The sequence below is a fragment of the Lonchura striata genome, chromosome 8 (assembly GCF_046129695.1).
Source record: "Lonchura striata isolate bLonStr1 chromosome 8, bLonStr1.mat, whole genome shotgun sequence".
Classification (NCBI taxonomy): Eukaryota; Metazoa; Chordata; class Aves; order Passeriformes; family Estrildidae; genus Lonchura; species Lonchura striata.
The window spans coordinates 24,956,981-24,981,446 of record NC_134610.1 but is presented as its reverse complement, the minus strand read 5'-3'; the positions used below and the strand labels follow the sequence as shown (position 1 = coordinate 24,981,446).

At 41.0% G+C, this 24,466-nt stretch overlaps 2 protein-coding genes across 3 annotated transcripts in view; one reads left to right on the top strand and one right to left on the bottom strand.

Annotated features, from left to right (window-relative positions):
- Positions 1–7,998: 7,998 nt before the first annotated feature.
- On the bottom strand, positions 7,999–17,565 carry CD28 (CD28 molecule). The gene is made up of 4 exons (XM_021531357.2): positions 17,502–17,565; positions 11,041–11,394; positions 10,666–10,784; positions 7,999–8,142 (listed from the first exon to the last, which is right to left on the bottom strand). The coding sequence occupies exons 1-4, from the start codon at positions 17,554–17,556 to the stop codon at positions 8,002–8,004; spliced, it is 669 nt and encodes a 222-aa protein (XP_021387032.1). The 5' UTR covers positions 17,557–17,565; the 3' UTR covers positions 7,999–8,001.
- Positions 8,708–24,466, top strand: part of RAPH1 (Ras association (RalGDS/AF-6) and pleckstrin homology domains 1) — a 150,777-nt gene continuing 135,018 nt past the window's right edge. Inside the window, exon 1 of one of the 2 annotated variants that reach the window (XM_021531344.3) lies at positions 8,708–8,862. The gene's annotated coding sequence lies outside the window, so the exon portion shown is untranslated. Of the gene's footprint in view, positions 8,904–24,466 lie in introns of both variants that reach the window. The other variant, XM_021531343.3, reaches the window with a different exon arrangement.

The window sequence follows — 24,466 nt, the reverse complement described above, 5'->3', positions numbered from 1 at the left end:
TAGTGATTTACAAATGACCTCAGTGATTGAAGTCATTCTGGGTGCTTAATAGTGCTGAAGCCTCTCTGTCTCACTCTCTCTTGCACTCTCTCTCAGCATAATAAAGCTAAGGAAATCCAGGAGACTAAATTCAGTGATGCAGATTAGTGACAGGAAGGAAACTGGATATGCATGAATTAAACAAGACCATTTGCCTTTTTGGATCTGCAGATATTTTTCTCTCAGAAATGCAACCTCTTCTTTTTGCAGGTGACACCCACACATCTCCTTCACTTACTGGCGATGATAAAAAAGGAGATAAACAACTGGAGCTCGTGCAGTTAGGCTTAATCTTTGTATGTCATCGTCACCAAGCAAAGCCACAGCAGTAGGAAAATAGAGCTCGTTTCTGCTGCTCGTTTCTAACTGACGTTTCTTCACCAGGTTGCTCATGTAACCTGTGGACTCTTTGAACTCCACTTTGTACCTGCAGTCTTTTTACAGCATGTGGGTACTGCTATGCTGTGACTGGACTGAGCTGCAGCCCATATATACTCTGCCTATACCCCGGTCCTGATTTTGCCCCTGCCTCAGTGGTTTGAAATCAGATTGCAGAACTACAACATGAATGCCTAATAATTTTTTTTTTTTTAATTTTTATAAGGGACAACAAAGGAACACTGATTTAAAAAACCTCATACTGCAAGTAAAATGTAGGATTTGTAAGTAAGCAATCATTTAGTACAGAAAAAAAGAAAAGGCAAAAATAAGGGTATTTAAAAATATTTTTTTATATGTATGGTTATTTTGATTTAAATGTCCTGAAATAATCATTTCATCCAAGAGCTGTTTTTACTGGAAGAAATCCACTACAGCTGCAGTTCAAACTAGTGCATTTCTCTAGTTGCTGGAGGAAAGCTCTGGAGTTGCTTGACTTCACTTTTCCTGCAGACAGCCATTCATCCATCCTACCTTTCCAGACAGTTTGCTCGTCCATTGCCCTTTGAACATAATTTGTGCTTTCATCTCAAGAGTTTCTTGGGAGTTGACTGTGCACCCAAGTCCACACACAGGACCTAACCTGGCTTTCACCACCAATGCAGCTTATGTCTCAATGATGCAGAGCAGCCAAACAGTAAAAAGTACTTCTTGAGGCAGGAAGGAGTAGTGGGCCTGGCTCCCAGCGGCCACGGGATGGAGGTTCCCGGCTGCTGTCCCGCCTGTGGCCGCAGGGCAGACACACGAGTGGCAGTCCCCGAGTCTCTGCCGACACTGCTGCGGGTGGCGGTGATCGCTGCGGCGGGGGGAGCGCAGCAGGGCACAGAGCACGGGGAAACCGAGGCACGGGAATAATGGAAGGACACCTGTCTGAGTCTACAAAGGCTCAATCTCAAGTGGGGCAGAGCAAGTGACAAATCTGAACCTAAAGGGACTGCTTTTAAAGGGTAGGGGGGAACACGGGGAGGACAGTGCCCCTTGAGTAATAGGAGGGCATTAGAGGAGGGGTGCAGGGTAAGGGCTCCCCAACAGAAGCCAACACAGGGAGGGAGCAAACCTCGCAATCCAATTCTTCTTCGAGGAAGGGATGAAAGACAGGGAACACTCCAGAACCAGAGGAGTGTGCTATCTTTGACAGACAGGGGTAAGACAAAGGAACAAGGGAGGTATACAGGTGGATTGACATGTGGATTGACATACATTTTGGTGGGGAAAACTGTGGTAAACAACTCAGGACTGAACCGTTAGGGAAGCCAAATGGGGTACACAGAATGAACCATTACATACTTATAACAAGGAGTATTAAAACATACTACAGAAGAACAAACTGTCAAATAACAGACTACCACAGACTAGGGAGTTTTTAAGAGTTATTTCTAGTGTATGGCTAGGGAGAGGCAAAAATCTGAGCTGTGTAGTACATCCTGCAGCTGGTTTGTTCATTTCCATTCCCTGAGGGACTTTTCCAGAATGTCACTAAAGAGGTTTCAGAGTGATTTCTCCTTTAACCCCTTTTGCTTCTTCCATGCTTACTGGTGAACTTCTCCCTTACAGGGCCAGACTTCAAAGTAGTGTCAACTGTGTGTGTCTACAGGAGGGAGAGAGGTTATTCCCCTGCTGTCCAATTCTGTATCTTCATAGCCTTATACTTTTTTTGTTGTTAAGATAAAACATTGGCATTACTTCAACAATCAGCTAATAAGAGAAAGAGCTACAGGGAGGGCATAATGCTCCCAAATGCGTCATTCCACCCTGGTCTTCAGCCTCCGTCATTAAGTATCAGGAGCTGATGAGCTACGCAAAGCAAAAAACAATTTCCTTTCTGCAGCCAGTTTTGATTTGTCTGGGGAAGATTGAGAAGCCCGGGAAGAAATGTGGGCAATCTACTTAATCATTTTCACGAGGAAAAAAAAATAAATCAGCTCTCATCTTGACCTCTGGTGTTTGAAGATTAAAGTAGCCCAAGGGCTGTCACAGGCAGCGAGCATAGCAGGAAAATTAGTTCATTCTGACTCACGACAGAGTGATCTAATTTAACGGGGCACCGAGGAGGCTGTCGGGCACTAATTTAGCTATTGTCTAAGATAGCCTGGTTGCGAGTTGTGCCCTGCTGCAGGCCTCCACGCAGGGCTTGAGCTGCTCTCGGAACCCGTCCCCGCGGGGCGCCCGCTCTGGCCCCACGCGGAGCTTTGCTGCAGCGCCGCGAGGGAGCGGGGCCGGCCCCGCTCGGCACGGCTCGGCTTAGCAGGGGGAAATGCAGCGTAGTTAAAGAGCCACTCCGGTCACACGAGGGGGCAGAAGGGAGGCTTCCTTCTGGCATTTCCTGCCTTTGATTTCTTCATTTCGCAACCTGATCTCTTGTCTTCTAAGGTACTTTAGTATATAATTTCTTAAGCTTCTTTGTTTTAGAGGAAAAGGTTGTTATAAAAAATTTGTCTATTTGATCCTCCTACCAGATTGAAACCACTACGTTAATTTCCACAGAACTGTTACTAATTGTTTGCTTGCATCTCTGATTTTGCTGGTTAGGTAGTAATCTTTCCTGTCTGAAACACTAGATTTGTTCCAACCCATGAGAACATTTCAACCAATCCAGAATAGTTCCTTTGAAGGAATAAAAAGACAATGAGGAAAAGGAATGGTGTAGCCCCTTAATGATACAATGGCTATGAAAACTGTGGCATTTGAAAATTCGTAATCATTTCAGTGGTCAGATGAATGAAACTGAAGAGCTCTTGGTAAGTTTATGTGACCTAAAGTTATATTTAGTTTTTAATAAAACAACAACAGCAGCAGCAGCAGCAGGAGCGGCAGGAAGTAAGAACCAGTGCCTTGATTCTTGAAGATCTGGTAAGAAAAAGAAAAAAGCAAGCAAACAAACAAAACAAACCAAAACAAAAACCCAAAAAAATCATGAATTTGAGATCATTCAACCTTTTGTTTCTTTGGAAATGCGTTAATATGAAATTGGCAGCCTCCTAATACTTTGTCAGCCAAATTGGCCACATCATACTATCTTCATGCCCTTAAGGCTGGAATAGTAGCGTACTGTAATGTGATGCTCTAACAAAAGCACCTAATTGGGAAGAACAGCCCATTTGCATCAAGATAGGCAGCTTGTTTCCCTCTCACAGCCACTTAAAGACACTGACTTTGCCTACAAATTGCTGCTTAGTGCTGTTTTCAGCCGTTCCCAGTCTTTACCGGACCTTACAAAGCCGATCCTGTTCTCATCACCCTAACCTGTTTTCTGGTTAGTATGAGTGACTAACAAAATTATGTCTTGGCATGTGATTCATCTTGCATAATGCATTTTCCAGTCACACAGCAAAAGCCTTGCTGAAAGTGGAAAGAGTTGATCTTTAGCACTGAAGCCTTTGCCTGTGTGCTCTTAAAACTCAAGCTTTTTGTACCATGTTTTTATTAGTCAAACATACCATCAGTAGCCAAAGTTGCTTCTGCTGTCAGAGCATGTCTGCAGGCATAATGAACTGGCAATAACCAAGAGCCTGCTATGCACAAGAAATGAAATGTACAGAAATTAAATGCACCATGGGAAGCATGTGGTGTGTAGGATCCCCACGTGGCTGTTTGGCACAACTGAAAATCTGAAGATGATGGAAAAAATCAAAGGGATGAAAGACCCCCAAATCCTTCAAAGAGAAAACATGTATCTATCCAATCATGACATGGCATCAATCTCCTATGGCAACCTCAAGCTGAGGAGGAATGTGGCATACAAGACAGTCTTTGTGAAGCAAGTAACCAGTCAGGAAGGAGTACATGTAGAAGACTGCACAATGGTGTTAGAGATTAACAAATACGATGGATTCCTGAACTGCTGAGTCTGGAATAGCAACAAAAGGGAAAAGATGATGCACAAAGAAGGAAGAGATGCTATTGTTTGGCAGAGATGCAGAGTTCACATTCTTCTACAGAAGAAATAAGAGGCATTTTGGAAAAAATGTTATACAGGAGGATGATATTGGAATTTGGAATATTCAGACTAGAAGGAATGTCCAAGACTTTGGCTTTAGTAAGCCTGACCACCCCAATGGGGAAGGTTCTAGACTGCAGAGATAACACAAGCTACATCTTTGGCATTTGTCTTCTAGGGCTTTGGTTCCAGGAAGCAAAGAAGAGCCAGGCTGTGCTGTGTGTTGTGCTGTGCTGGAGACATGCAGAACAGGAATCCGCATGCAGGGGGCTGGAGCTGCACAACCCTTGGTTGACCCCTTGCAACATATGTTGATTTCTGTTCAGATGTGATGACTGCAGATCAGATGTTCATTTGACACTGAGACCCAAAAGTGGGGGGAAGGAGGATGAAAAATTAAATCAGTCTTTGGCAGGATTATATTTGCATTTGAGTTAAAACCTATGTGTAAGGCAGAAAACCCTACTGATTTGCCTCTTCCCTCCATGAGGGATAGTTTCCAAGTTCAGAGCTGCAGCAGAGGGAGGTTTCTTTTTAGATCATCCTATAAACAGCATATAGACCCCAAAGGCAGGGCCAGGGAGGGACAGGACTATCCTGGCATGTTATACATTGCCTAAAACCAGATGGAATAAATTAGGATTGCTGCTTGTCGAATATGCTGATCCACATATGAAGACTCCAGGCTTAACTGGCTTGCTTCTCTGCAAACACTTTATTTTAGTCCATTACAGTGGTGGATAAAAGGAATTTATTGGTATCCCATCTCCAACAGTCTGCAATTCATGTCCCTGTAGAGCTTTAATATAACAGCAATGTCCATTTTAACACCGTGCTGAGACTTCTCATGTCCTGATTCTCCTCATTTTTTCATTTTAGGCTATTTCCCTGTATCCCCCTTCCTTTTTGGTCAGTTGAATGAATTAATACTTGTTGCAGATGTTCCAGGTCTTACTTTCCAGTATCCTGTTCTGGGAGCTACCAGTATGTTTTAAATATGGAAAGTACAAAAGTGTTAGGGGAAGGAAAGCAAATTATATCATTATTTGCTTTAGAAAGCAATACTTTCCTCTGACTAGCCTCAGGCCTAATACATTCATTCAAGATTTAATTTACTGTATCTATTTAATACTTTTAAAAAGAGATTGCAAAAAGTATAATAAAACTCTAGGGAATATAGATGCAATGAAATAGATTCATCTATACCTAAATATGTATATATGCAGTTTACACAAAGAACATCTATTCTGTTTCATGGGTTTGATACACATTTGCCATCTCACCTTATGCTTGCCCTGGAAGTTGTGGTTTTCCACAGCACATGTGATCATACATGTCATTGTTTTATTGTGTCATTGTGTCACACAGTGACAGCCTGGAAATTGGTGAGACAGTGCCATACCCTGACAGAGAGCTGTGCTCAGCCTGCTGCTCTCTGCTGGGGGTGGCTGGGTGCCCCAGCACAGGATCATTCATATCTCCCCTCCAGGTAAGGAGGGAGGTGGCAAGGCATTAGCATCCCACTGTCAGTGCCAGCAAGGAGGGCCAGGCTGGCCATGCCGCAATGCCTGTGTGTCCTGCCAGCCTCCCTCCTCTCTGCTCTGCACAGAGCTACCCCAGCTGCAGCACAAAGGTGCAGTGAGGGCTTTTCAGGAAAAGAGAGTGAAAATTGTATGTGGAAAAATGTTAGCCTTGGAGTGTTTGTACATGTGGTAAAGGGAAAGGAGAAGAAATAAATAAGACTTTGTTTTGAAGTTCTTCAGTTCAGTCATAAGCTTTTGAATTTGCTGAACTGAACCAGTCCAAGGCTCTCAGGACCTGCCAGGTCCATGGCTGGATTCTTATGCTGAAGGACAGCACTGCCTCTTGGGCCTTGTTTACCATTGCCATCAGGGCTCTGCTGTCCCTGGCTGGGGCAGGGGGCACCTCACTTCTGCTCAGAGGTGGCATAGCACCCTCCAGGAACATGGTTCATGGTGATATAAGACTCAGAGTTGAAGGTTTGGGGCCCAGTCAGCAAATTCAAATGAAACTTCCAATTTGGAAGTGCCAAAGTTGTTTTCTTGGCTTAAGACATCAAATTAGATTGTTGTTATGCGTCCACATCTCTGTTTTTGTTCTGCCTCCTCAAAGAGAGAAAGAATATTCTTATCCCAGTTTGAAGGAAATTAAATGTTGTACAATCCAAATTTTATTTCAAGGTGGGAATGTGGGTTTTTTTCTTTCTTTTAATTGTTTATTCAGTAGTCTTTATAAAATAAACATTGTCTCCTCAGTATGAACAGGGATTTTATGCCAAGGCAACCCATTTACAATTTAGGATGTCCTCTTATTGTAAATATACTCGATTGAAAGAATGGATCATGTTTGCTAAAGGTTTTGTCCTGCTCTGAAATGGAACAGCTCTGAAGAATATCTTTAGAGAGAAAAGTAACTTCCAGAAAACACAAAGTTCCTCAGAGTGTCCAGAGCAGATCCTGCATATGCCTGAGGACTTGCATATCCAATTTACAATGCTGAGAATGAAGAATCCTCTCACACCCCAAAAAACAGACACTTACAGGAAAAAAAATTAAGTGGTCTTTAGTTGCTCATAAATCAACCCAGAGTTTTGAAAGAGCTCTGGTATAACCTAGGTGCCAGAAGATGTGCTTGAATTTTCAGGAGGACTCAGAAGAATACATTCTGAATTCTCAAATTCAAAAATAAAAGTAAAAATCTTCTCAAAATAAGACCTCTCTGCTTCTAATGCTTCATATATGACTTTGCATTCCCTTGATGCAGAGGCAAACAAAAAAGAAATGGGATTGTTCATGATGAAGAGATCTTTCTTCTCCTACTTGTCTTGCTTTTGTCTTCAGGTTGCTTGCTTTTTCTGTTTGTGGAGTTGCTGGGTCATGACTGCAGATGGCCTTATGAACATTTACAAAGTGTCCAGCCTAAGGACTTACATGTTGAAGGTTTACTAGTTTTCTATTAGCTTGATTTGTCCTGGCAGATCATTTGCTCCATAGAGTAATAGCTTGGATGCCTTCTAACTGACCTTTTACTCTTTCTTTTAAGCATGTGTTTTGAACTTCAAACTGTGTCTTTGTCTTACAGAGAAAAAAAGATTATTTTTTACACTTTGCCAGGTTTAACAGCAACAATCAGAGGATTACATGTACAGGGAAGAAAAATAAGGGTTAAATCTAAGGTTGTAGTTATTGGAAAAGATAAGATGTTCTTCTTCTTCCAGCTGCTGAGCAAAACCACAAGTGTTAGGAAGAAACCAGCTCTGAGATCTGATGCCATCTTTCCATCTTATCCACTGACAACCCTCAACACAAGCTGGCCCTCATTTTCAGCCATCATGGAGAAAAATTCTTTTTTTACTTCACTCCTTACACCCCTCCCCCTTCCCCCCCCCCCCCCCCCCCCGGGTTGTTGGTCTGGAGTTTCTTTTACCAGATCAAAGTTTAGTTAATACTCGCTATGGTGTAGGTGTCTGTAATCAATGGCAACAAACACGATGAGAAAATGAGAGGCTGTCCTTCCATGCCTCAGAGCAAGTGTCTGCCCAGAAGCACACGAGGCTGCTGGTGGGATCAGGGCTGCCAGGACCGATAGGCAGTGTAGTCTCGTGTTGGTGCGTAGGATGGGTAACCCTTGTTCTTCTGGTACGGTGGGTGCCGGGGAGTCATGTTCATGTAGTCGCTCTGACGGTACATGTGCTTTTTGGATTTCTGCTGTGGGAGAAGGGTGAAGACAACTGTGAAAACTCTCATTTTAACTGCTGACAGTTCTGGCCCTAGGTTCCTGTTCAGGGAAGCAGGCATATTTGTAAGGCAGCTTCAGGTTTAAACACATTTACAAAAGAATTAGAACACGTGTTCTCATCAAATAATCTATGGAATTTGCCCAACCTGAAAGTAAATCTCCAGTTTATCTGGTGAGAGATTAACAATGTTAGTTCTTCAGGTAAAGGCATGCTACACACTAAGGATACAAACTGATACCTCTCACCATCTTCTTGCCTCTCTCATTTGTAGAATGATTCAGCAGAAACAACAGAGTTTGAGCTGTGAAGGCTGTCCTCATTTATTAGGCAGTAAAGAGAAATTAGCTTAACTCAAACAGAATAAGAGCATGAAAAATCAGCCCAGACTATGGTTTTCCTACTATTTACAGCAGTAAATAGCCAATGCATATGTTGTTCTGAACCTTCCTTCAAGGAATGAAAGAATCAGAGCTGATGTTAGTCTTTTATGTCTCCTAATCTGGGCCTCAAAAATCTCATTTCCACTGTTGGATTCCTGCTTATAATGCCCCTGTGAGACAAGTGAAGAATCAGCTCTTATAGAAATAAGAGTAGCAGAAGACAGGTGAAATAATTTGCCTAAAATCATAGAGGAAATATGTAGCTACAGCAGCATTTCAGCCTCTGACTGCTGCAGGCTGTGCAAAAGGTTGGTGTTTTTTACATAGCTTAAGGCTTTATTGATCAGAGGTAAGTAAAGTGCTTCCATGCTTTTTTCGTAATACTGATCATACCTTCTTATGTAATCTCCTTTTACTGAAATTTCCTTCGCATGTACAGAAATAGTTGCATGTACTGCAGTATACATGCATATGATACTGTGGAATTGGAGGAGGTTTGCATTAGAAAATCTGATGGCTGAATTATGTTGTATGTGCAGAGTGTGGCAGTTACTGTGAAATATTTTAAGCTTTTTGATGTTAATGTTATACATGTGTGAAGGGTTGAATGTAAGTTACATACTGCTTAAGCCATGTAATGCAGTCAATGCATGTAAAGCATTAGATACAAAGCTTTATCTCTGTGTTTATCTCCATAATACAGGATTTCTAATTCACCTAGGAGGTAGTTTTGCATGGGAGAAAGACATTTTGCTAGCATGATCCTGTTACAGGATGAAATACTCTTACTTTTGCAATGGAAAGCAGTTTTCCTTCAGGGAAGGCAGAACTGTATGAAAATAGACAAATCTTTAGCTGCTTTCAGGAACTGATCAGGCTTGCCATGTCTGTGGAGTACCACAATTAGGACCTCTTTTTCAATTCACAATGTCTTCTAGGCAGCTGTATTTACAGTCAACAACACTCTAAATATATCCACAGTCAGAATACATATTATTTGAAGAATACTACCAGCCGTAATATTAGCAGGTGAAAAAATGATGCAGCAAACAGCACACATGGCAATGCAGCCTTGTCACCTTTGCTGGGGGCAGACAAAGTGGCAAAGTGTGAAGCCATTAGGTAGCAAATGAATATAGCACAGAGAAAATGGTCGAGATTGTAAGTGATGGATTTGAACCTATAGCATCTCCTCTGTGGCACAGCCACAGCAGCACAGCACTGTAACACCAGCAGCTGCTCGAGTAATCCTCTCAACTCTCCTCAGTCAGCCTCTACAACAGGGCATAAAGAAGAACCACTTAACTGTCCTTTTCATTTTCCTGTGACAGTGCCCCCTTTGATTGTTTTCCATTAGAAATAGCCACAGATTGAGAAAGCGTCCTTTTGTGAAACACTTAGCAGATCTTAAGCTTCAGCTAGCAGTGACAGTGGCTTTCTGTATACATGCAACATTTAACCTAGCAGGTACTCTGGACCCTTTATACAGGCTACCTCATAATTGTTGTGTTGAAAATTGCTATTTAACAACAAAAATAGAGAGGAAAGTCAGAGTGCAATGAATTGATTTCCCTATGTTCAGGAGTAATGGAGTCACATGGAGTAAGTAGTGTAAATTGGCTCTGGAGATCACAGTCTTAAGACTTGTCAAAGAAAATGTCCTTCTGCTGCCCCAGTATCATGCCAGGAGGAGAACTGGATGTGACTTGGGCCAGTCAAGAGAAATTAGAAAGCAAAAATTATGAACCATAGGGCTGTCTCAGCTTTCTTACTGTTGATGTAAGGTGCTCCTATTCCCTTGTAGTCAAGCTACCAGAAATAGTGGTTGCTCAAGGGAATTGCTGGATAGGCACAAGACACCGTGGCCAACACTGTGGCGTTACTATCTGCTGTAGGACCTTACTGCAGAGGCCTGACTGACCACCTAGAGAGCATCTGGTATTTCAGCTCTTTTGGGATACACCATGGGTGTGCATATGTAGCTGGGATGAAGAAACACTGTCATCCTGTACTGAAGGGGTATAAGTGAGTTAGTGGTAAACATGGCAAGTATGGGCCTGAGAAATTAACTACTAGAGCATACAGAGCAAAGGAAAATACAAGTTTCTTACCCAATAGTTAATAGAAACTGCAGTTATTAGCATACTGTAGAGTGCAAGAATTCCAGTCACTGTTGCCAGAATCCACAAAGGAATTGCAGACTGAGGCTCTTGTATTTGGGTGGGTGTCTCTTTAAGGAAAGATCAAAGAAAACTTTAAGTACATGAAATTAAAAACATCAGTCTTTGCTTATTTATTCCTTGTTCCAATGTGTCATTTTTATTAATCATTATTTTAAGATCTCTTCTTCAGGAAGTCCAGGGCAAGTATGTAGTTTTACCAGGCAATCCAACTTTATTTTTTTAAGGAAACAAACTGCCTCCAGTCATTATGTAGGGAGCATGTATGGAGAGGATATTGGCCTACAGAGGTTTCTCTCAGCTTACCTTTCACATGAATGACAGTCCCATTGCTCTTCTCATTGTAGACGTATGGGGGTGGATACATGACCTCAATTTTGCAGAAGTAGATGTCAGTTTGGTTGGTATTCATGTTCCAGAGATTGAAGATGACTTTGTCTTTATCATGACTCCCTTGGCAGTTGAAGCCTTTATTTGAATTGCTGCTAATTTTGGTTGTGTTCCATGAAATAAAGCAAACTTCTACTGAACTGTCCGTTCCTTTCTGTAGCGAAGCTCGAAATTCCTTCCCTGTCCCATTGTATGTGTAGTTGCAAACTAGAGTTGCAGTTTGGTTAGCTACAATGAGCAAAGGATGCTGAGCCACTAAAATCTTGTTTTCTGGAAGGGAGGGGAGAAAGCGAGAAGAGCACTTGTTTATAAAATATAGTATGAGACTTCAGAACCCCACATCCTCCCATGCAACTCTTCTCCATATCTCCTCTCCCCTACAAGGGACACTCCCTACGAGGGAGTACAAAACCACCCAGCTGCAGAAGCAGTTTCTCACAGGAGCTATCGTTGCAGCAATCCACCTGTATGAAAATAATTATGCAATCTCTAGGGGAGACTATGAGATCAAGAGTGTTTTTCTTCAGAATCAGAACACTAGCAGAGGCAGTGGCCCGTGATTAAGATTTAACATCAGAGTTCAGAAGCCAAGTCTGCATCTGTGTTCATGTGTGTATACCTAAGGCCATCTAAGTCTATCCTTTACTTAGCCATCAGTTTCCCAGGAAACATTATGGAGTGAAAATACTATGAATTGACACTGGAGTCAGATAAGATAATGTTATTTATACATTTTCTTTTTAATTCAAGGACTCCTGAGGAGTTTGCAGGTGGATTTGCTGAACCATTTCAAGGGTTTGGACCTTGGGCAATGAACACTAAAAGCATGAACTGCTATCATTTCAATGCAAAATAAGTAATTTCGCTAGCCAGCAGCTGTAGTAGATTCTTAATCTCTCAAAGGACTCGGGAGTTGACTAATCTGACACTGCATTGGCACTTAGCACTTGAATAGCCTGAAAAAAAGCATGTCACATGAATGTATAATTGAATTTTAATTGACCGGACTGATACATAAACAGGAAATGTTTTCTGACAAGTAGATCTCTGTGCTATCATCTGCCAAAGAATGAAACATAGCAAGGACTATGCAGAAAGACAACTTCTTCCAAGAGAATTCATCCTGTACAAATGAAGCCTTTCTTTTCAAATGATGACCCCTAAGTAAGAGGAAAGGAGTTGTGGCTCTTAAACTAGAGACTTGCCAAAGCTTTTATATGATTGCTTAAGTCTTTATGTAAGCTCATTTGAGGTTGGATAATTTTTGCAGATCCCTGAGAATCACTGTGGCTGTTAGAATGACAAGTGTACCTCTTGTCCTCAAAATGTGGTGCAAACATAGATTCTTTCTACTTAATCCATGTGGTGAGACTTCAAAAAGGCTAGCAAGAGAAATGATGAGGCAAGAACCAGAATACCCAGAAAATTAGTGTTTAAAACTGTTTTTAATAGTATTTATGACCAAATTATGCTTACTGTATTCATGCCTGCACAAAAAGATGAAGTTTCCCAGCCTCTTGAGCAGACTACTCCTTTGGGATGAATGTGGTCTTGCGAATAAAGTCAACACAAGACATGCATGAGATGGCAAAGACTAGTGGTAGGGTGTGAGCAGTAGAAACAGCCTTTGGCTAGCAGGTTCTCCAGTTACCTGCTAAACTTTTGAAACTGCTGAAATTGTTAATTCTGTCATTGAAAGTCTCATTTCCCAGCCCTTGCTTCGAATGAGAGGAGGATATGTAAGACAGGGAATTCTCTACTGACTGTCTTTAGCAAAGAAAGATTGTAGCCTACCCTTTGCATCCCTTTGATCAACATTGTTAGTGAGGGGGTGGAGGAGAGCTGGTAACAGCTCTGAAATTCCATGTTCCAGGCAACCAAAACACTGTGAAACTTTGGATGGAGGATAACATTTCCAGGCTTTCCAGCAGAAAGAGAAAAATATCTTCAAATCCTAAGACAGAGTGGCTAAGTAAGAACAGAGAAGGCGAGTCTTTACTCAAGGTGGTGCCTGTGGTGACTTTTTATCAAAATGAAGACATTTCAGCAAAACAATTCAGTTTCCTTGAATCAGCATTTTCCGACAAAAGCTCTCACTTAGGCTTATAAGGCATTCTAGTAAGGGGTGAGGTTTGGATTGCACTGCTTTAGACAAGGTATTTGATCATAATTTTGTTGGCCAGAAAATTGATCTATGGCCTAGGTGGTGATTTGCAAGTCTGCAGGAGAATTGTTCTACCTTTAGCACAGCAGAATTCTACACATCTCACTTGAGACAGAGTTGTTCTACTGGTTTGCTGTATTTGTGCACTACTACAACCCTGATTATCACAGGGACTGAATACACCTTCAGGGGAGACCTTTTCTGTCTTAGAGTTGAGAACCAAAATAGGGTCCCAGAACAGAGAGAAGCATAACACTTCAAAAAGTGCTTGTGTGTTTTCATTGCAGGTACTTACAGAAAACTAATGGATATTTATTGCTCAGCCTGATCATATTTCTCTGCAGCCAGAGGAAAGTCAGAGAACACTGAAAATCTCATCCCTCATCATGTCTTCAGATGTTATTTGCAGACTCTTCTGCAGACCCCAATGACTTATCCCCCTCTCTTTTGCTGTCATCAGCTAACCTGTATTCCTGATGTTTAGACCTGCACTTCATGCCTTGAACTCGACTGTTTAACTACAGCTCTGGACTATTTATGTCCCTGCCATGACACAGTGCTAATTGACAACCAGTCTCTTTTGATACACCCACCTAAAATGATAAATTCCTTCAACTTATTTTCACTCTTGTATTTATAATCCAATCTGTTTGCCTTGTCTTGTAGGCTAGGCTTGATAACCGAGGTCCGTGCTGCTGATGCTGGGATGGATGCTGGCTGAGCAGTGGGGAAAGCTCATTTGTGGGTCATTAAATGAAGACAGCTCCTATATGATTGAAGTTAAGCACCCAAATCCACTTTTACAAAGTGACTCTGGTAGTTCAAATCTAAATTAAAGGAGATATTTTTGTTTTAATTTGTAGGAAGAACTCATTAGCACCACATGAATTGGTTGGGCTGCAAGGCAGACTTACCCCACTGGCATGTTGGACAAGCCCTGCTGTCATCCTCCTCCTCTGGACTTGGAGGTTTTTCGAATTGAAGAAAGTCAGTCATACTAAAATGTGTGTTAGTTTCATGGGGATGACAGAGTAATGCCTACCATCCCTCACTTCCCAGCTGATCTGAATAGGATTTGGTTACATTCTTAGTAGGATCTAGCCCATTCTGAGCAAACATGGGCTGAGGTTGCTTTTGCCTTCACAGAGATAGTTTTTTCCTAATAAGTGTCACTTTGAGTTTATTAAATGGTGAAACTCTGAAACATTTAGTAGGTGTTTCCATTCCCTTAAGTAGGGTTATTATTGCCACTTCAGAGCTGTGTTCAGATACGGTGTGTAGTAATAAATATCTATATCTTGGCCTTACCCATCCAGGAAAATATCAGTTATGAAAAATCATTGTTTACAGTTTCAAAAAGCAGTGACTTTTAAAATGTAGAATAATTTCATTCAGTGTGCACAGGCTGCAAGCCTTCTCAGGATCTTAGGATTTATATGCAGTGGTGTGTAAGATCTCTGAATACTTGTTAAGCTTTTTATGGATTATTTGTAGTGTTGGACATTTCTTGTAAAATACATGTGAGGGGGTTTTGCATTATGAAGCAAAATGGCATCCATCTATAATACCTGTAAAATACTGACTCTCTGATCATCGAACCCTATGCAAACAAAACTTCATTGAAGGTTTTTATTTCTTCTATTTGCCAAGAAAGTGAAATAGATTTGACAAAGTATGGAAAATAACTATTTTGAGGTGTTACTTTTTTTTTTTTTTCACCAGAACTCTTCATGAATCATCAGCAATTACTGGAAAAAAATATTCTGCTAAAATATTTAGTACTCTTCTTCCTTTTTTATGCCAGCTGACTTCAAGAAGCTATTTTCCAGAGTAAGGTATCTAAAATAAGTTGACATTTCTGTAAGCACAGGAAAGAAATGGCCCACCTAACTCCTTGGAGGGATAGGGAAAACCCTAACTGAAAAACTGAAAGGAATTTTTTAAGCCGCAGGCAGAAAGGCACACAAGTATGTTATAAACAAAGTTCTTTTGTTTTTGCTGCTGCTAGTTTGTTGTTCAATTATGTTTACTCATCTTTCCCAGGTACAAGGGTCCTTCTCTTTGACTTTGGTTTGAGGCCACCCAGCTGTGTGTCTGATGAGCAGCTGGGGGGATCCTCTCCTTCTGGCTCTTACAGACCTGCTTTCTGCTCAGCTTTCCTGCTTTGCTGTGAGTACTGCAGGAGTACTCCAGAAAACCCAGGTGACATTCTTGCTTTAGTCAAACCCAGTGTGAGCACAGGGGGTTTTCTTGGCAGTTTGTGATTTGTTTTTTTTAAAACAAGAATTAGTTGATGTCATCCGACTCCCTTGCCTCATCCATCTTCTGCATTCTGGTAATCTTGGTAGGTTAGGAGTTGATTTTAACCCCCAGAGACCATAAGCCATAAGGTTATGTGGATAGTAAAAAGATGAGGTCAGTGGCGGTACACTGCAGTGGGAACCTCCTTATATTACTTATTCCACAAAATACCAGACACTCAATCTAGCTGCCTCGCTGGCAGTTCACAGCAAGGTAATTTTTTAGCCAACAAAAGGGTGGAGGAGAAACTTTGTAAATGCTAGTGTTTCTGCAAAAGGGAAATGACTGAACTAGTATTTCAAGTCCCTTTCTATGATTTAAATTCAACCTGCAGCAGCCACTGGTATAGTCCAACAACAGGACAAATTCTGTGGATTTTCCCAAACCAAAATACCTGAGGCTTACAATGCACTTCATGGCTTGAGGAAGTCCTGCAGGGTTTTGATCTGCCTTAATGTTTTCCATGTACTAAGGAGCAATCATCTTGAAAATGAAGAGTGAAGAAAATAGATGGGGAAAGGATGAGAGCCCTGAGAAGCAAATGACCTCATGTGCTTCTCTTTACGAAGTTGAACAGTCTTGGTGAGTGTGTTGGAGAAATACAAGGTCTTCATGCAAAGCGGGTGTATATGTGTCTGTAAGCCATGGCATAGCACCTGTGTCTGAGAACCACACACTGTAATTCATTTTGTTGCAATTCAAAAGCACTGCTTAAAAGCTATTTACACATCATAGAAATGTGTTGAGAACTGTTAACCTACTGCTGGTACTTATCCCCTCCTGGAATCAGTGTCTTCTTTGACAATCTAGGGGCCTGCTGTGGAAATAATTATGATACTGCAAACACAAAATTATAAACATGGGAAAGGACAAGAAGGAAAAAACCTATGATTTCTTTAAAAAATGCATATCACAATGTCATGCAAAGTACAATGCCTTCACTGAGGAAAAGAACTACGGAAAAATAATGTAGAAATAAGAAAACAGTATATTCAATTGCATCCCTCATGCTAGAAAAAGTGACTTTTTAAGATGTACTGGAAACCAGATTTTTACTTCAATCTGTAACTTCCCTGGAAAATACAAAATGCTGATTTTTAGAGAAGACACAATAACAGCATTTCACAGCCAGCAGTCTAAAAATTGTCTGTCTCAAGATTATCCTAGCAAAAGCCAGCATCCCTCACCTTGCTTTGCATTTTAATGTACCCATTGGAAAGATGTGTTAGGTCGGAACATAGGAACACTGCATCAGCAAGCCAACACCAAGACAAATACCCTCAGCCACAACAACTGAAGATTCAGGAAGATTCACTAAGACTCGAGTTCAAAATCACAAAAATATTTTTTTTCTGAAGATCTTCAGAAAAAAAACAGATGTCTCGTAAGTATTAACCACTAAACAACGCAAAAATCAGAAACTTGGCAAGTCCTATCCTTCCATCAAAATGCTCTGCTTTTGAGCATTTACCTGCTAATCCTGTGAGGATGTTGTTGCACTCAACACCAGAGCCCATGACACCAAGCCAGGCCACGGGGGAACCTAAAGCTTTACTAGTAGATCTGGGGATGTGGAGAGTCTGCCCCTAGACAGGCTCTGGCACCACATCTGCTCAGACCCGCTGCCCCCAAGAAAAGGCCCTTGTGAGCAGAACATGTAAAGCCCAGGGGGTAGGTGAAATAAGCACCCCTCTACCTCTGCATGCAATTTCCAAATGGATCTAGAGAGAAATGAAATTAAAAGAAAGCTGTTGGGTCTCATCTTGGAGGGATACTTATGGCAGGAGAAAAATTGGCCTATTGGTTATATCAAGTTGATCCATTTGCAGCATGCTGCCTCTCCCCTTTGCTAGACCTTCAAGGCAATAAAAAACTAGGGGGAAAGGATTGAAATGTGGGGGGTTTTTGTTACCTGTTACATCAGCAGTGGGGATGAAGAAGAGCACCACGAGGATCCCCAGGAGCATGGTGTTAATGGTGGGCCCACTGCCTTGTCTCCACCCCCTGCAGGCACTGCCGCGACTCCAAGGGCCCCACAGCACCAGCCTTCCTTCCCTGTGAGGCCAGGCTGCACCCTCTGGTGCTTAGACAATTTCTCTCCCTTTGCTCTGCAGCACGTGATACACTGCCAAGTAAAACTACTGTAACGGCAATGCTTGAACAGGAAGTTAAATTGTTTGATGATTTTAGTCTTAGGCAGAGGCAACTCCAGGTTGCCTCTGCAAAGCTCAATAATGCTTGAAAGGTGCTGGAAGCCTTTGTTTCAAGATAGGGACTGTCAGCCCTGTATTGCAAAGAGTGGTTATGTCTGGGGCTCTGCAAAGCTGCTCCTGTCAGGGAGGAATGGGCTTCCCCAGGGATGCAGTGCTCTTTATTTACCAAGAGTACATACACATGTATACTGGTTCCATCATGATGGGAGATGCAAACACCAGTTTCTAAGTTCCTGGTGGCCAGACCTGGCCCCTCAGGAAGTTGTGTGCTCAGGAACTTTCACCTTTCATCACTCCTGGGAGCAGAACTCTTCCTCTGTTCATGTTGCCTGTCATGTTGCTTCTGCCTGTTTTCCTAGCCCCTGGGAACACCGGCATATTTGGGCAGTTGTTTGTTCATTGTCATTTTTCTGCATCTGCTTTTTGCCTTGAATGCAGAACCAATAGTGCAGGAAATAGTAATTCTGAATACCTTCACATTTTGAAAAATATCCCAATTTATGATGAGTGCAACTGTAATCCAATTAACATCTAGAGTAAAGGCAGCATGCATCAAGCACATTACTCAGTGCTTTCATGGAGGCTGCCTTATGTAAAGTTTTTTCTTCAGCTCATCAGGTAAATGTTCTCTCTTCCTTTGCTTTGCAAGCTCAATGTCACCTCCTCTCTTGCAAGAGCAGGTTGTGAGAGCCAGGTGATGGCATTTATAACTCTGAGGAGCTCTGGTTATTAACTGTTTATTTTGGTCCACCAAAGTAGAAATATTTAACTGTATCAATGCTTGTCCCTATCTTTGATTTATTTGAGAGAAAAGGGAAGGCATTTAGCAGGAAGTCTTTCAAGAAAATTGGGCAGTTATAGAAAGGGGTGAAGGACCATGTACTATTCTTTCATATCCCTTAGTATCTGTTGCCTTTAGACCATGTTTTATCAGAAATTACAAATGCAATTTATGAACCATTTTAGTTGGTATATTTATCTGCAGTCTATACAGTCTATACAGTAATCTTTTGTTTCATAATCACTGTCAGTTGCCTTCAATACTCAAAGTTTTGAAATTTCCTCAAAATAATTAAAAAGCACTAAAGAGAAAAAAAAATAAGATTCTCTCTTTCTTAGCCCACTTTTGTGGTATCTATATAAATGTCCTGACACTTTTTTTTTTTTAGTCATGTGAGTGTACCTACAGTTACCAATGAAATAGACTCATCTGAACTTGTAGTGAGAATACCTCAAAAAAGTTACAAAATTCAGTACTTTTTTGCTGAATCTCTTTTCCCAGAGATGAAAACCCACTGCTTGCTCTGGTAACATCTTCTGGCTCTGGTAACTCAGCTTACACAGTCTTCATCTTGGCTGTCAGATCCTTTCTGTATTTGGGATATGGACTAGAAATGCACAAGGAGTGCATATTACCCTCATCACAGAATTAGCAGAATATATTGCAGAGAGAGAGATACTGCCAGTAATTTCCCTGGCATACATTGGCAAAGGGGCACCATTCAGGTGGAAACCAGATTATGGAAACAGTTGTGCAGGAAGAGATCCTGCTATAAGAACACCATTAACAAAAACCTGAGGGAAGAGTGTGCACTCACTAGGTGAGATCCCATTCATTCCCTTCCATCCCTTAGTGCTCCTCATGTGCCTCTCCCATTGTGAGGACAGAGCATGGCACTGATTGCAAACAGGGACTGACTGGTGGAATGGAGGAGAGGAAAGAGGGGCCATTGGGCAATTATCCACTGTGGCTCTAGCGACCAAGCTGTGATGGATCATTTCTCTCTGTGTTGATGAATAGGGGTACCAGTATTGCCCTTTTCAGAGAATCTTCTTGTGATTTTAGTTTTGCCTAATAATTTCTTCTTTTATCTCTCGAGCACAGAAGAGTGCTTTTCTTCCCCCTAATAGCTTTTGGCTCATCTGCACTTCTTGGTTTTCTAGGATTTTAAAAGCCTTGTGTTGCAAAGGGTATGCCTCCTTTCCTCCTCAGAATTGCATATTTTCCTCTAATTTAATTCCAATCACTTAGATACTTGGCTTTGCCACTTCATGTGTGATCTTCTTCTTTTGCCAAAATTATCCTGAGGACAGGGGAAGAAGATATTTTAGCTTCCAGCAAACCATCTTGTACTTACGACAAACCACATAAAAGTTTATCTAGGAAAAAAGAATGTGTGAAAATCTCTGTCGGTATACCCTCACTTTTAAATTTTTATTATTCTCCCACCTCTCAAAGTGTCTCTCCTTCTATATCCTGAGCATTACCTAAGGGTGTTCTGCAGTAACATTAATTCAGGCAGTATTGACTTCTATTCTTACCCCATTTTCCATTCATATTTCAGTCTGTTGAGTCTGTCTGTATACTGGCAGACACGATCTGCTTGCTGTCACAGCAATGGAAATCCAGACTACCACTGTAATTTCAATACAACTAGAGCTTTGAGAGCACTGAAAGAGATAAAAATGCCATTTGGCCATGTTTGGGAAAAAAATATTTCCATCCCATCACAAAATGGCTGAAATTGCAGTCCAAGAGAAGAAAATTAGAAGTCTGTAAGTAGTTTTCCAGGCTACACAAGAATCTGGAGTATTGGTTTGGACTTTTTACTCATCACTGTATGTAAATAAAACAACAATCTAGGTATTTGAGCATAGTTTTTCATAGTTTTTTTTTAAAAAAAAAGAGGTATGAGCTATGACCTGAGTTTCAGAGAAATCTAACAGGATCCAGTATGATTTCTGAAGGGAAATATTCTTCTAAAAGGTTTCTGAAGGCTATTTCTGAATATCTTTAAGAGTACCAAGAAATCCCAAGCAGGCTGCCAGTTTGCCTTTACTTTAAAGAATAAGGAAGTAATGACCCGCATATCCTCAGTAAAGAGTTCAGCTGTTTAAGTCAAGAAAGACATTCCAGATTTGTTATGATTAAAAAAGTGGATAATTGAGAAGGTAATTTTAAAATAAATGAAGCCTTCCTTCAGTCACTGGAAGTTGTATAGTGCCATAATTGTTCCCACCACATACTCTTGTTCTCAAGCAAATAAAACTGTATATGCACACTAGAAGAATAATTGCATCAATATACTATCACTCACTTATTTCTGAAGAGTCCAGTCTGATGGGAGACAATAGGTATCTAAAATTCCCTTTTAACTACTATAGACAATTAACTTTTATATTCCTATGCTGTCCTGCAACTACATAGCAAGATTAAACAGTTGTCTGAACCAATTTTCCTCTTGCTTCTCTACCATAAAGAATCATGACACAGACCTTGAGTAAGTAGTCTGGGTAGGTATTCTTTTGCTTGTTCTGCATGCTTATACGTTGTCAGCTGCTAAAGTAAATGCTCTCTTTCTTACAACTGCAGCTCTTAAAGCATCTTGATTATTCCGTTGCTGCTCCAGGTAATGATTTGATTTGAATAGTGCTATGCACCCTTGGTACAGATGGAACGTTGATTCTTTCACATCTTGCTTATAAGCAAGTGTGCTTTAACTAGCTGCTGTAGAGATGCAGAAGTAGGGTGACAGAAAGAATGTAACAAACAGACACGTTATTCTTAACTAGGAAGACAAAAAATTATGTGTGTTATTCACCTTCTACTATGTCCAGTAAGTTAGCCCAAGGAGCTATGTTGCATTTATCACCTGAAGCTCTTCATAAAGTGACATGTTGTTATTTTCACTTTACAAATGGAGAATATGAAGGTGAAGAGCAAGGTGAAGAGACATGACCAAGGACGTGCCTTAGGTTTGTGACAAAACCAGGAACCTCTACAAGTAGCCCTGTTAAGCTGCAAAGTTTGCGAGGTCTGACCACTTTTCTGATGGCCTTCATTCCATGTTGTCATTTCGCGTACACGCTGATTAATTTTCACTATATTCCAAGTGTTTTTATATCCTTCCTTCTGTGAGTCCAGGTACCTTCATATCACAAGTGCAACCATTACCCTTAGAAGGAAATATCAATATACTCCTTCAGAGGGAATTTTGTTTTTCTGTAACTTAGAATGTTGTAACTGATGTCTAGTACATAGGAACCTTCCAGGGCCAGAACTAAATATGATGTGCCATGGTGGAAAGAGAACTTTCTCTTTTGGAAAGATGTGAAATTTTTGTTTCCAGCCCTCAATATAGCAGTCCTAGTGTGTCACTAACATAGGACTAAGTGTTGCCATCAAACACATATAAACCTGAAAGAGAGCTTGAGGGAAGACTTCCCTATTTGAGAAAAGAAACATTTCCTTGACAGACTGAATATTTTTAATGCCAGTAGATTAAGCTATTCATTAGTGTCTGTTGGGAAAGGGACAGGAGTTCACACATGTACATTCTTGGCTCTTACCAAGTTTAAAATCTCATCCAAGTTTCAAAGTTGTAGCCATTTCTTCTGGCTGTAGGTATTCCTGGTTTGAACTGTTAGAACAAGTCTTAATGAGTAGGGGAAGAATGGCTCAAAGCTGCATAATTAACTCCTTCTGTCACCTGCCTGTAATCTGACATATGGCTGCTGCTTCATTAGAGGCCAGTGTTTAGGTAGGAACACCTGAAATAAGGCCCACAGTTGAGTACATATGTATGCTTAATCTTATGTGATAAAAGCATTTAGAGATTAGGGCTAGAAGAAGGATTTTTGGTGACTGCACTGCTTGGTGCTTTTTCCTCTTGGGTAGAGAAGGTGGAGAACCCTACATATTACCATGGAAGATATGGCTACAAAGCAGTGTTGTTTAGTAGAGGAAGGAGTCTGGCATGTCTCATTATTTCAAAGGGAGATAATTTACTTCCTTGTCCTTTGTCCTGCTGAAGACAAAAGAGATAATAAGCACTGCAGATATATTACAAGCAATTTAAAATAAGAGGAAGCATCTTCCAAAGAACTTAAGACCTAGAAATCTTGAGCAGGAAAATTGAAAATCCATCTTTGTGCAAAAAGACATCTTCCAGACCTGACTGTGCATATCTTCTCCAGAGAAGTCACATAGATCTATCTCTAAATACCAGTAGAAAGATTTCTGTCTGCTAAGACTGTGTTTTCATATCTGAGGGCAATGTGGAGTGTCATGGGAGGTCCTGTCTGAAGATTTGTAGAGGGCTGTTGAGGGAAGAAGGCTTTCTGAGTCTGTGCTGAATGGCAGTCCCATGGAACAGGGGCCCAAGCCTAGAAATTACACATCCAATATGATCTGACTTGACTTGGCCTCTCTGCCATGTGTGCCAGCATTTCCTTTTGGAGGGAAATAATTGACCAAAATTTTTGCTGCCAAAAGCAGCACATGAATGGTATGGATAATTAGGGAATCTAGAGCCCTGGGGCAAAGAATGGAATCAAACTAGTGGTGAAGACACTTGAATCACTTGGCAAATGTTACCCATAGTAAGGGAATGCTGTAGCTGAGGCTTCCAAGGAATTGCCTTTATTTGTAGAGAACAATCTGTATAGCCTGTATTTATGTGTAAAGCCTTACTTAGCTAGAGAAAACACTTTCCTCTCCTCTGGGTTCATCAGAACCAGCACAGCCCAGGCTCAGCTCAGTATATTAGGTTTTAAGACTGTCAAATTCAAGCTCATTTTAAAAGCTTTCACTCTTTCACATCCTCATTGCTGTGTTACTTTTTGTCTTGCTCTGCATTTCACATTGGTAGTGCTATTAGCACAATGCATGCATGGTGAAGCTCTGCACTTTTACAGTTCTTCCCATTTACACAAACTTGGAAGGAAACATTACTCATGTTTATGAACAATTGAAACTGGAATAGAGCACTCCACACAATGAAAGCCCTTTTGAGGAAGTGTCAAAGGGCTTCCCAGCAACCTCACTCATCCAATGGAATATATTCTTTGAGATTACTTCATTCTGAATATTCCTCACAGGAAATAATTATTTTGGTAGACACTAGCACACTAACTTGTTGGATGAGCATTTCTAAATTACTCCTTTCCCTGAAGACAGTGGCTTCTTTACGCCTAGGCAAACCTAGCTGATGTCCAAATTCAACAACTTTCTGCCTGAGAAGTGCCCTATTCTTAGACTGTGGTGTTGCCAACACCAACCCACAGAGTTGTTTTCTGCCAAAATACTATGAGAAACAGACTTTTCATTGTATTTCTGCTGCTTCAAAAAAGTACTGAGTCATAGCACACTGAAAATGTTTGTGCAGGGCTGCATAGGAAAACATCATAAACACATTAGAAAGAGTTTTAAATATTTCCACATAGGAACTAAGGACCAATATTCCTGATTCTTAACTGAAAACTGCTGAAAGCAGAGAGAAGTCATTTTCAAATCACAGTAGGAAGCATCTGCTTACTCATTTGGAGATGCATGTGAATTCTGATAAATGCTTATTAATTTTATAATGGATTTTTTTCTTAGAAAGTAAAGTCTGCAATTTTTCAGCATGCCAGCATTCCCTTAAACTATTTCTTCAAACAGGAAATCCCTTTGCTGTTTACAAAGACCTTGCTGGGTTCAGAGGGTAGGAATCCTTGCTGGTTTAAAGAGGAGGAGAAAACATCATATGGTGGTTTATTAGAAGTCACATCCACACAAGAAGCAGAGAAAATATCCATCCTTTATTTCAAAGGTGTCCATTCTGTCTACTGGTGCAAGCCATAGGGTCCTGTAGGGAGCCACCTGAATGTTTAGGTGTCTCCC